Genomic DNA, 13,403 nt, shown 5'->3' with positions numbered 1-13,403 from the left:
TAACCAATACACCAAAATAATAAAATGGCTACAGAGGAGAACTAAATCAACAGCAATGCCTTTCGTGCGCCCCTCACTTCATAAGCACTGCAAAAGACAGAAGATTAACTATGAAACATAGCAATCTAGGCAAGCCCCCACACATGTATATTTTGGGGATATTCCACCATCCTGAATAGTATCAATTTAGATGACACAACTTTCAGACACTTCAGAGTTAAGTGCTTAATATTATCCACAAAAAATGAAACTAAATATTAGTGTGCACATTTCAGAATGAGAAATGAGCTGCTCCATTGATTTCAATTATGTAGTGGAAGAAAACTTTCAGGTTTGTACAATGCCTAAATGCACTCTATTTAAACTCAAGGTACTATTTCATCTTACATACTAAAAGAATACATGCCTTTAAGCGGTACCACTTGAGCAGAAATTAACCTCTCTTGTATTCCTTAGACATACTGAAACCAGATATTTAACTGGACTACATTCTATAATATACTACAAAACTCAAGAATCAGCATTGTTAAAATAACTGTCCATGCCTGTTGGTGGCTATTGTGGTAAAACTAGGTTGCATTTACTGGAAGGTTTTAAGACAAAATTAACACTTTGCCTTCGGATACTAGGAGCATTAAACTAGTTATTGCCTGAGCAATAAAATGCCACATTATATACTGCTGGGAAATTAGATAAGTTAAATGACTTGGGCTGCCTGATTACTGTAACAGAGGCACCTCAGATGGAATTCCACCAGTCTCTCCAGTTCCCAGCTACTACTGAAATCATCACAGTCTTTTGTGTTGATTAAGATAATTCTTCTCCAGAAAAAAGTGTTTGCCCCTCTATAATCACTTTGATGTTTACAAAAATTAAAAAACAAAATTTACTAAACTACATAAACCTATTAAGGCATTTTAGAAATTGAGTTCCAGAATTATGGAAAATTTATACGCTCTCAAAATTCTGCTATGTTTATAGGGCAATTCTTAGATTTATGGAAATATACTCTGCACTGAGAGGAGAGTATGTTAATTATAAGCTGCTCTGTGGCAAAATGATAGCTTATTTCTACAGTCTTCTTAATTTGATTTAATCAAGACCAATAGGTCTGAACTTCAAGGGATCAAGTTCTATTATGTCCTACAGTGACAGCTTCCATGAAGAAAAGTAGACAATAATTGAGGAATTCAAACATTCAGCTTATTAAACTAAGGCTATTGAAGCCATAGCATGAAAAAAAGCTGCAGTCATTTGGAACAAATGGGTGTTTTTATAAAGCTAAAATCAAAAGACTTAAGACATGGAAAAATTCATAAGTATGAGGAAGTAATAAACAGAAAAATGACCACAAGAAGTACAAATATATTTAAATCTCAGACCTGGCAATTGGAATATACACAGCCTTCTAGAGGAGAAGAGAAACGCCTTATGTGTTCTGACAGCACTGCACCTTTGGCTTGTTTCCAGTGGTTGGTGGAACATGAATAGGAACCACATTGTTGCCTGGAGACATATCATTTTCACGTCTGTCTGACATTTGCTTCTGAGAAACAGTGCGGTATATCTCTGTCAAGATTGTCTGAAAACCAGCTTCCACATTTGTAGGGTCTAGAGCAGATGTCTCAATGAATGACAAACCATTTTCTTCCGCAAACGCTCTTGCTTCATCTGCAGGAACTGCCCTGAGATGGTGCAAATCACTCTTATTGCCCACAAGCATGATAATATCAGCATGATCTCTCAGTTCTTTTAGCCATCAGCCTACATTTTCATATGTGAGGTGTTTAGCAATGTCATAAACCAATAAGGCACCTACAGCTCCACAATAGTATGCTGATGCTGTACCATGGTATCGTTCTTGCCCTGGCAAGTCCTGTATCTGTACCTTTATTGTTTTCCCATCAACCTGGATGCTTCTTGTTGCAAACTCTACTCCAATGGTGCTCTTGCTTTCAAGATTAAACTCATTTTGAGCAAACTGAGACAGGAGATTACTCTTTCCAACACCAGAATCTCCAATAAGGACAGCTTTGAAGAGGTAGTTGTAGTCATCATCGTGGGTACCCACTGTGCAGCCTAGAAGTGAAGGGATGGAAGCAGCAGTGGTGCCGGTGGGACCACTGGGGGGCGTCACTGCAGGGGCAACCTGAGCACTGAGTTTCAGCTGCCAGACCCAGTAAAGAACCCCTCAAAGATTTTTTTTTTTTGATGTGCACCATTTTTTTGATGTGCACTTGTGTACCAAGTCCTTACTGAATTTGTTACAATATTGCTTCTGCTTTATGTCTTTTGGTTCTTAGGTCCCCAACCAGGGATTGAGCCCGCACACCCTTGCACTGGAAAGCAAAGTCTTAACCACCGGACTGCCAGGGAAGTCCCTTCTAGCATTCTTATATCAATAAAACATTTATTTCTAATAGATGAAGAGATTCTTAAAATATTCTATTTCCTGAAATATCACAAGAGTCAGTTTTTGGTAAGTCATGAATGGTTACCATACTGGAACAATTTAAGAAAACATTTCGGCATATCAAAGCCATAGATCATAATTTATTTAAATTAATAATAAAAATCTACTATGGGTCATCTAATATATATTTTATTATTTCTAATACTTTAAAAAATTATTTATTTGGCTCTACCAGGTTTAAGTTCTGGCATGTGAACTCTTAGTTGCCATATGTAGGATCTAGTTTCATGACAGGAATCGAACCCTGGCCCCCTGCATTGGGAGCGTGGAGTCTTAGCACTGAACCACCAGGGAAGTCTCTATTTCTAATACTTTTTATCAACCAAAGAAATTGAGTAATTATCATCATCAATTTTATAGATACTGAAATTGGGTCTTAAACACATTAAGTATTAATAACTTATGCAAAGCCACAGAAGTACAAAAAATTTACAATTTAAGCCTTCATCTGTCTGATTCAAAAGTCATATGCTTTTAATCTTGCCGGGAGCCAGCGTGAGGAATCCCACCCGTGACAAGGTCATGTGGCAGAGATCTGATGTGCAAGGTCGAGTCAGATCTCAGGTTTTCCCCCTGGTATTTCCGGAGCATGTACCTCCCCAAAAAATAAGAATATGCCTGCCTTATTGTATTGTACTTTTCCACTCTCCTGACACACTCTGGAAAAAGTCATCTCAAGGCTCTAGTCTTCTGCATTTGAAAGGGTGTTTCAATTCAAAAACCCCTCTGATGGCTTTCTAGCCTGCCTGCAGGACTCATACAGCTGCGCATGTGATTGTTTGAGGCCTCCTGACTGCAGGAGGCACAGGAAGCTTAAAACATCCTAGGAATGTAGGGGCTTCCAAGGAGTCAAAATCATTAGAATAGGACTGATTAAAGGTTTCATTTGTTGAGCCAATACTTGCTGCCAAATTTTCATATCCTTTATTTTTAGATATAGTTGGTATATAGAAAAACAAATAGTAGACCTGGTATTAGCAACATTAGATCTTTGAGTTAAGTACCTTCTTTGTTATAACCCACTGTGCCTTCTTTAGTGCTTTAAGGAGATGCAGATTAAAGAAAAACACTTCAGGGGAAACGAGATTAACATTCATTAAGAAAGACAGCCAAAAAGTGTTAGTAAGCCTCTGGGCCAGAAGATAATGTAAATCACCTGAGACCTTTTGTATACAAAAAGATATACAGAAAGGGTCAGGACTGCTGCCCCTGCATGACTCTGTATCTTCCATTATGTAAAATTTAGGGTATATAAACACCTTTTGAACAATAAAGTTGGAGGGGGTTTTTGCACAAACCTGGCCTCCCCTTGTCAATATTTTATCTTGCTCCCTCCCTCTCCTTTTCAGGCTGATCCCTTGGAACGTGGAGGCTCACCGAGTCTACTTACTTGCCCGGGCTTCTGAGACCCACGCAAGAGGGAGCCCAAGGCGGGGCACCCTCCGATATTCAAGCGGGCGCCTGTGGCCCAACGTAGATGGTGCAAGTTCCTTGTCTGGAACTTTATTGGTTTTCCACGTAAGCCAAATTAATCAGCCTCTTTTCTCCACTTAATTTTCCTACTATACTATTTCTTCCTAATCTAATCTTATGTTAATAAATAAATAAGTTTTTCCCTCGCCAACTCCGTCCCCACTTCGAATTCCCTGGATCCACCGGGGCTGGACCCCGGCATAATCTACTTCAGTGTACTGTTCCAGAATTGCTTCTTTATGCTGTTGCTCAGAAATACTGATATAAATTTTTAAAGAGAAAAGAAGTGAAATCACAAATGAAATTAAATTTACTTATGAAGGGTAAAGTGTTAGTTTTTCTAAGTATTTTTTTTAGTATATGAACAATTTATTTTAAAAATCAATGAGTCCAACAGACTGGGAATGGTTCTGAAAACAATGGTATCTCATTGCAAGTGAGGTTTATGAAGAGTTTTTAACAGCATGGGGAAAAGTTTAAGTTTAAAAAAAGCAGGATTACAATATGTTTGGAAGATGGGGCAGAGCACGGGGGCTTCCTTGGTGGCTCAGTGGTAACAAATCCACCTGCCAATGCAGGAGACACAGGTTCGATCCCTGGTCTGGGAATATTCCACATACCTCAGAGCAACTAAGCCCATGTTTCACAACTATTGAGTCTATACTCCAGAGCTTGGGAACCACAACTACCCAACTCATGCACTGCAACAACTGAAGCCCATAAGCTCTAGAGCTCATACTCTGCAACAAAAGAAGCCACCTCAGTGAGAAGTTCACACACTGCAACTAGAGAGAAGCCCTCTGCAGAGAAGCCCATGCAGCAATGAAGACCCAATATAGCCAAAAATAAATAAATAAAAATTTAAAAAATACATTTGGAAGGAAATTTCAACTAAGAAATAAATCCCATAAACTTGACTTGCAGGAAATACAGTAAAATGTTAACCAAAGTTAAAAAATAGTCAATGAAATTAGAAAGTAACAATTATAGTAGTTTTATTTTATGCGATATCCTACTTTACAGTTTCAATGTAGGATACCTGATGTTTATATTCTGCTTTTATATTTTTATATTATAGAAATTATAAATAAAAAGCTTATTTTTTCAATGAAAATCACATAAAAATGATTACTGAATATAAACAAATGAAAGTATATCAAAGGATATTAGGCACTGTATTAGTCAACTCAGGCCATCATAACAGAATACCACAGGCTGGGTCTCTTGCATAACAGAAATTCATTTTCTCACAATTCTAGAGGCAAGAATTTCAAGAATAAGCAAGGTGCCAACCAATTCTGTTTCTGGTGAGACACTTCTTCCTTAGGAGACAGCTTCGGGTCCCACCTTTATGACACCATTAACTATAATTACATCAAAAAGGCCCTATCTCCAAACACAGTCACATTGAGGGTTAGGGTTTCAACAAGTGTGAACTTTGGGGAGACCTAATTCATTCCATAACAGACACAAAAGACCTTAAGCATATTATTTCAAATATAGAAATAAAAATTTATTATAAAACATAACACTCACTTACATGATATTAAAAAAAAAATAGAAGACATACTATATTATTGTGGTCTGAAGTATGTGCTTCCAAAAGTCATATGTTAAAACCCTAACCCTCAGTGTTTCAGAATGTTGACTGCATTAGGAGTTAAGGCCTTTAAAGAGGTAATTAAGGTAAAAGGAAGCCCTCAGACTGGGCCCTAATACGATCTGACTGGTGTCCTGGAGTTAGACACACAAAGAGACACCAGGGACTTATGCACACAGAGAAAAGACCATGTAGATACAGAGAGGAGTCTGTCTGAAAGCCAAGCCAGAGGCCTCAGAAGAGAATCAATTTGCAGACACCTTGATCTTGTACTTCACGGTTCCAAAACAGTGAGAAAACAAACTTCTATTGTTAAAGGCTTCTAGTCTGTGGTATTTTGTTATGGCTTCTCTAGCAGACTAACAGATATTATGGAATAAAAGCCTTAAAAGTTATTTTTAAGACTTTATGGTTTAACATTATACACAGTGTTCAATGTACAGCAGTCATAGTATTATATACCCTACCTTTCTCCAACTTGACCCTTTCTTACTGGTTATACTTCTTTTAGAATGCAAACTCATTACTTTTTCTCCTTTTGGTCCTAATTTTTATATTTCACAAAAGTTTCCATACCATTTTATGACTGTCCTGAGATCCAATTTCAAGGTTTTATTCCTTTCACTACATAAGTTCAAAAAGCAAATCTCTGTGAGAGACAATATTAATAAATAAATATTTAAGGAACTTTGGATCCATTCCATGTTATCAATGACCCTGGGTGTTAGAGATGCCAGATGAATCAGAGATGCTTCCTGTCCTCAGCATGCTTACATATTAATGGGATACACAGATTCATGAGTAAGTCAGTGGTGTTCAAAGTAATTTATACAGTTACACACAAATGTGCTGTTTTCCTTAACTGACAGCATCTTTCTCATTCTGCCACCCAAACTAGTTGGTGGAATGCAGTCTTGGATCTTCATATATCTTAGTCTCTTCTACCCTGAACAGTCTCTTTACAGCAACTCTGTTCTTTGGGATAAACAGTCAAAATTTCAGACCTTCTTATCCCCTCAACAAGATGGCATCTTGGAAGAGCAAATAAAGCTTCAATTTCAGGTTGCCTCACTTTTATGAGTTTCTTCTAAAGCTATGTATATAATTTTTGTAATTTGAATTTGATATTATTTTATAAAGGAAGGATCTCCACACTGTGTAAGGTCTCTCAGAATGTGGCTCAGCCCTGAAGTGGGCTTCCATGAAGTAGGGGAGAGGGACTCTTGTACCTGCATGCATGTGGCATTACTTTTCTGGATCCTCAGTCTCTTTGGCAATGACCTCTCCCTCTCCACCTGGAACCTAGTTGACATGTGGCCATCTGCTGCTGAGGTCTGAGATGGGGATCTTGAACCTCTCCTCTTAGTCCCACCCAGAACCAACAGGGTCTCTCATAACTGCCCCAGTCACTTCCCAGTCGTCACATGTTTTTCATTAATACTGTGGCTGCAGAAACAGCCATCTCCTGCTCTTCTGCCTGTTCAGTGGAGTCCCTCTGATTCAGTTAGCCTCCATAACAGATTGCCTGGGTTTTAACTCAGTCACCTTCAGTGACTTTGAAATTCCTATATCCCTTTCAAGCGACAAGAAACTTCAGCCAGTTTTGGTTACTGACATGATAGTGAGAGCCTAAGACACAAAGAAAAAATATTTTGTCCAATACCATCTAATTTTTAAGACTACAGTATTGCTAGGGACTGAAAAATTCTGATCTGGAAATTAAAAAAAAAAAAAAAAGAACACCAAATCTTTCATTTGCATTCCTATTGTAAGTTTTCTCTTCTTACCCTCCACCCCCATCTCTGCCAAAGAAGGTGAATGAACATCTCTGGCCAACTATGGAGTAGATTCCATATACAAAGTAGCAACATATAGAAACACAATATTATATTTCAAAATATATTATTTACTTCATAAAGCCCATAAATAGTTACAAGTAACAAATGGTAACTTAGTGGTAGTTAGTAATTTAGTGGTTACAGGGGCATAGAGGTTTGAGTAGTAACACTGCCTGTGGATGGGGAGAGTTCCAGTGGACCAAGATACTGCAAATATAGGCAGAGGAAGTGTTACAAATTCACCAACATTCCCCTGAGACTTTTAATGAAAGCCACTTGCCATTTAATCTTTGCAGAGGAACATAGACATTATGCTGACAAGTATTTTTCTGGTATTTTCTATTAGTCATTTATGGAACCTTTCATATGCTTACCTTTTTAGATATTAAAACACTTTAATATGTAGACTAAAAGTTTACAGTATCCAGAATATGAGATTATACTAACAGTAATCTGAGGAATACATTTATTGATTTCATCCTTTTTTTAGCTCAACAGATTTCTATAGTTGCCTTACATGAAGATTCTCAAGATAAAGTCATAGATCAGAAGTATCAGTATCATTTGGAAACTTGTTATAAATGCAAATTAGTATCATAAACTCTGTGAGAAAGAGTCAGTAACCTGCTTAACACACTATGTCAATGATTTGGATGCATGATAAAGTTTGAGAATGATTGCCTTAGATTATAAATTCAATAGTCTATGACTTACCTAAGGTATATATTACAGGGTTTCATATAAATATATATATATATATATATATTATAGAAACAAGAAATATTTTACAAAAGGACGAATAATATCAAAGTCTGTTTATCTATCTACCCACCCATCTACTTACTTATCTATCTATCCACGCCATAATTACATTTTTAAATTAGTGTACCCATTCTCTTACCTGAGAAAGTCAAGAAGTAAAGAATGTTGCCAATGAAGCTGAATCACCCTTTCAGGGTAATCCACAGGTAAAGACTGACTTGAATTAATTCCAGGTGGCATTTTTCCACATAGGTGGATCAGCACATCATAAATGGTCTTATTATATTTGGAAAAGTCATTCTGTCTGGAAAAATTTTTGGCTGATAGGGCTGATGAGTACACTTGTATTTTATATACATCCCTATGGGAAAATAATATTAAAATTAAAAACATCTTAAAATGTTATAAAAAACCATTCTCAATGACTAAATACAGTTCTATTTAAAATCAAATGAGAAATTATACAATTCACTTCATTTACCTATTTTTTGTGAGTAAAAATTAGATTTTCTTAATAACCCCAGAGCTTTCCAGTAACTTGCTTTAAGCACACATCATTATCTAATGGTGATGCTGTCAAATGTTAAGGGCTTTGGAAAAACAGAATAAAGGTTAAATTCTAGACCCACTGCCTAAATTGTGTGAGTATAATCCACTCCAGTACTCTTGCCTGGAAATTCCCATGGATGGAGGAGCCTGGTAGGCTGCAAGTCCATGGGCTCGCTAGGAGCTAGACATGACTGAGCAACCTCACTTTCACTTTTCACTTTCATGCATTGGAGAAGGAAATGGCAACCCACTCCAGTATTCTTGCCCGGAGAATCCCTGGGACAGGGGAGACTGGTTGGCTGCTGTCTATGGGGTTGCACAGAGTTGGACATGACTGAAGTGACTTAGCAGCAGCAGTAGCAGCAATGAGTTATTTAAACTTATTTAACTCAATTTTGTGGGCTTCCCTCATAGCTCAGTTGGTAAAGAATCCACCTGCAACGCAGGAGACCCTGGTTTGATTCCTGGGTCAGGAAGATTCCCTGGAGAAGGGATAGGCTACCCACTCTAGTATTCTTGGGCTTCCCTTGTGGCTCAGCTGGTTAAGAATCCACCTGCGATGAGGGAGACCTGGGTTCGATCCCTGGGTTGGAAAGATCCCCTGGAGAGGGGAAAGGCTACCACTCCAGTATTTTGGCCTGGAGAATTCCATGAATACGGTCCATGGGGTCACAAAGAATCGGCCACAACCGAGTGACTTTCACTTTCAACTCAATTTTGTACAGTATAAATTGAAGACAGTAATGCCTATAAAAATTTGTAAGACATTTCAAACATTCATCAAACACACACACACACACACACATATATACACACACACAAAGACACATTTATATATATTTGCTCAATATTGATACTTTAATACTTAGAAGGGCACATCCTATACACTGGCCACATGATTGGGGATCCTCATCTTAAAGATAAAGTCCAGAGAGCTATTGTTTCCATATATTTTTCTGCTCTTTAAGTAAGACAATACAATCTCTATTTCCTGATACCTCCCATACCAAGTTGTGATTTTTCTGCTCTTTATGTAAGATAATACAATCTCTATTTCCTGATACCTCACATACCAAGTTGTGATGCATGTTAATTTTCAAATGGAGTAAAAAAAAAAAAAATCCAACCAGTTCTTGCTACCTACAGTTTATGAAATATCTAATACTATTCTGTGTATTTGGTTACTAGCAATGAGAATCATAAATGAATCACTAGCTTAGACAGACAAAAGAAAGTCCCCAAGGGGCCATATTGAATGGCAGTTCTCTAGTTTAGTAGCTAGTAGGACTATATAGCAAATTCAAAAGAAACTACAAGTTTTAAGAGTTTCAGTATCTTTCCTCAAAGCCTTGCTCTGACACTTATTCTGTGACTTCATGAAAGTTATTTGACCTTTCTCTCCTCAACCTTCTGAAAAGTAAGGTACATAATAAACCTAGTACATCCTGAAATCACCAACAAATCAAATACTTTATGGAGAAAACTAGCACCATCATAGGCCTTAAAATATTTCTATGAAAAAGATGAATGATAGACCAAAATAGAATTAAAACAAATCAATGAACAAATAAAAAAAGGGGGAAAAACAACAAAGTCAAATGGAAAGAAATAATAAATAATAAGTAGGCACACAGCGGTCCCATTTATAATAGTTGTAAGACACAGATTTTAAATTCAGTGCATGTACTAAGTTTAAAAATGAGAATCTTGTCACTGAACTATAAATTATATTAAAAAATGACTAAATGGAAAATTCACAGATAAGCAAATCCAGTAAGTAAAATTAAGAGAGCAATGGATGAGTTTAACAGTAGGTTAAGTCAAGTGAAAAGCAAACTAATGAACTGAAATACAGGCCATAGGGAAGTACCATACTGCAATACAGAATAACAAAAGGATGGGAAATATAGCAGACTGAGCAAAGAAGAGGAGCCCAAGAGAATGCAGCAGTCACATAACGTGAAAGGATACAGGATGAGAACTTTCAAAATAGACAATAAAAAAAATCAAACTACAGATGAAAGAATCACTATGAATTCCAATAAGAATAACTACAAAGAAAACTTTCCTAGGCACTTCAGAGTAAAGCTGTTGAAACAAAATATAAAAAGAAACTCTTAAAAGTGCTCCCCTTACCCACAAAAAGAAAATATCTTCAAAGCAATAAAAATTAAAATTTCAGATGACTTAACAGAAATAGATTACAGAAGAAAATAACATATTTTAAATAATCTTAAAGAAAATAGTTGCCAACCTTAAATCCTATACCAAACAAATTATACAATTAGAATAAAGGTGAAAAAAATACAGCTATTTTCAGAAACAAAATACAGAATTTGTTACCAAATGACTTTAATGCAAAGATCTAAAGATAATTATTTGAGAGGAAGAAAATCATCTTGTGTGAGAAATTAAAGATATAAAGAGAATGAAGAAAAATTAAAAGTAAATATATGAGCAAATGTTGACTGATTAAATAATAGTAGCATCAATATCTGGGGTATACATACACTCCAGATATTTTACATACATATATATAAAGTATATAATTATACAACAACAGTGTATGTTGGAAGAAAGAAAATAAAGTCAACATACAAGTTCTTGTAATATCAGGGAAGAGAATAAAATTATTAATTATGATAAGATTTCAATAACATATATATGCCATAATGTATAAAGTAATCATTAAAAGAATTATAGAAGTATACTTCTAAGCTTGTAGAGGATAAATCATGAAATAGGAAGAGATCATTTAATCAATCCAAAAGAAGGCAAAAAAGGAGAGAGAGGGTAAAGAGAAAAACAGAAGAACTTAAAAACATCACAGATCTAAATCTAAATTCATAGTATTTGCATTAAATTTATACAAACCATAAACTTGAATTAAAGGAAAAAGAATAATATGAAACAAGCTAAATATAAGGTATACAAAGAGATATAACCAAAATCCTAAGAAATAAAGATCTATGTAAAAGATTCAAAATATTATATAAATATTATCCAGAAGTAAAATGCCTATATTAATAAAATACAACTCAGAATTTAAGGCACAAAGCATTACTAAATATAAAGAAAGACATTCCACTGGCAATGCACCACAAATGTATATTACAGTTGCATATTTGAATTAGTCATGGAAGTTCACCATCATTCTAAGAGGATATTAAGAGAGAATGGAGAAAATAGAGACAACAAAGGGGAGGAAACCGCAGAAAATGAACCAGAGAAAAACAGTTAAAAATGAATTTTCTAAGTGAGAGGGCCTACTGAAAGCCATTGGCCACCTGATGCGAAGAACCAACTCATTGGAAAAGACCCTGATGCTGGGAAAGATTGAAGGCAGGAGGAAAAGGGGATGACAGAAAATGGGATGGTTGGGTGGCATCACTGACTCAATGGATATGAGTTTGAGCAAGCTCCGGGAGATGGTAAATGACAGGGAAGCCTGGTGCGCTGCAATCCATGGGGGTGTAAAGAGTCAGACACGACTGAGTGATTGAACATACACACTCACAAAATATGACATCAGACTTCTCATCAGAAATACTGAATGATTCTAGGATAATGTAGGAGGAGGGGGTCAACTATTGGCAACATTACATGCATAACCTTGAAAAGGTATCTTAGCCTGAGAGTCCATGATCCAAAAATTCCAAACAAAGAATTACTACTCAATAACACTGTTACTTGGACAATATAACAATTCAACGTCTTTTGGTTGTGAATAGCTTCTTTCCCAGAGCTAGAGGCCCTCCTACTCTTCTAGAACTGCCTTTGCTCAGGCTGTATGCATGAACTATTTCTCATTTATCAAAAAAAATCAAAGTTTTCAGTTCCATCAAGAAACAAGGAGACCCACAAAGTCACCAGTAGGGATAAAAAACAGAACAGTTATTAGGAAATCATCCAAAAATGTAAGAGCTTTTTAAACCTTATATTATAAGTGATCCCGCCTCTGAGAACCTTCCTATATAACATCTAGAAATGATGATGCAATATTGGAAGCTACAAGAACAAAAATGTAAAAGATGACTCCTACATTTCAACATTTTCTTTTGCTATTTTTGTGCTGATTTCTTTACATCATAACTTATCTCCCTTTAATCTTAATTACTTGAGAGTTAAAAAAAATGGTGCCAATTTCTTATCATTGGTTAATAGCTCTAACCACACTGATTAGAATAAAACACTGCCTTGCTGTTTTATTCAAGCAAATAAAACAATGGCTGTCCCAGCAGCATACACTCCTCCATATGGGTTCTGCCTTTGAATTTTATGGTCCCAATGATTCTCTGGTTCTAAGAGAGGTCATCTCCTATCTGGTGGCTTTATTCCAGCTTATGGATATTTTATTAAAAGCTGCATCCAGTAGGCCTTCCAAAATAACCAACAAAAATTTCTTCTGCTAAAGGTAAGGAAATGAGTAACAGGATTCAAGTCTCAGAGGGGTTATTACATACAGAGTAGAGGCCAGCTGTTCTCCATCTTTTCAGAAGACATTTCAAGGGGAAAAAAAAGCCACTAAAATCACAATTGGGCAAGATATAAGCAGCACAGGTAGAAAAGCATGCTTAAGATAAAGGATTGTAAAGTCATGGAAAAAGAAAAGTTGAAGGTTTTCTTCTCCTGGATAATTTGAAATTGAAGGAGGCTGTCTACTGGTCTGGGTTGATTTGGCCATAGATCACTGGGGAACAGAATGTAT

At 36.3% G+C, this 13,403-nt stretch overlaps 1 protein-coding gene and 1 pseudogene across 1 annotated transcript in view; both read right to left on the bottom strand.

The window, feature by feature from the left end:
- CFAP47 (cilia and flagella associated protein 47) overlaps nucleotides 1-13,403 on the bottom strand; it is a 507,991-nt gene that overhangs the window by 320,400 nt on the left and 174,188 nt on the right. Inside the window, exon 30 of the mRNA XM_042241764.2 lies at nucleotides 8,286-8,507. Within this exon, the coding sequence (XP_042097698.1) occupies nucleotides 8,286-8,507 (222 nt within the window). The remainder of the gene's footprint in view (nucleotides 1-8,285; nucleotides 8,508-13,403) is intronic.
- LOC114116712 (ras-related protein Rab-11A-like) lies at nucleotides 1,329-4,683 on the bottom strand (annotated as a pseudogene).

This window comes from Ovis aries, chromosome X (assembly GCF_016772045.2).
Source record: "Ovis aries strain OAR_USU_Benz2616 breed Rambouillet chromosome X, ARS-UI_Ramb_v3.0, whole genome shotgun sequence".
Taxonomy (NCBI): Eukaryota; Metazoa; Chordata; class Mammalia; order Artiodactyla; family Bovidae; genus Ovis; species Ovis aries.
Note: the sequence above shows the minus strand (reverse complement) of the source record. Positions and strands in the feature narration are given on the sequence as shown.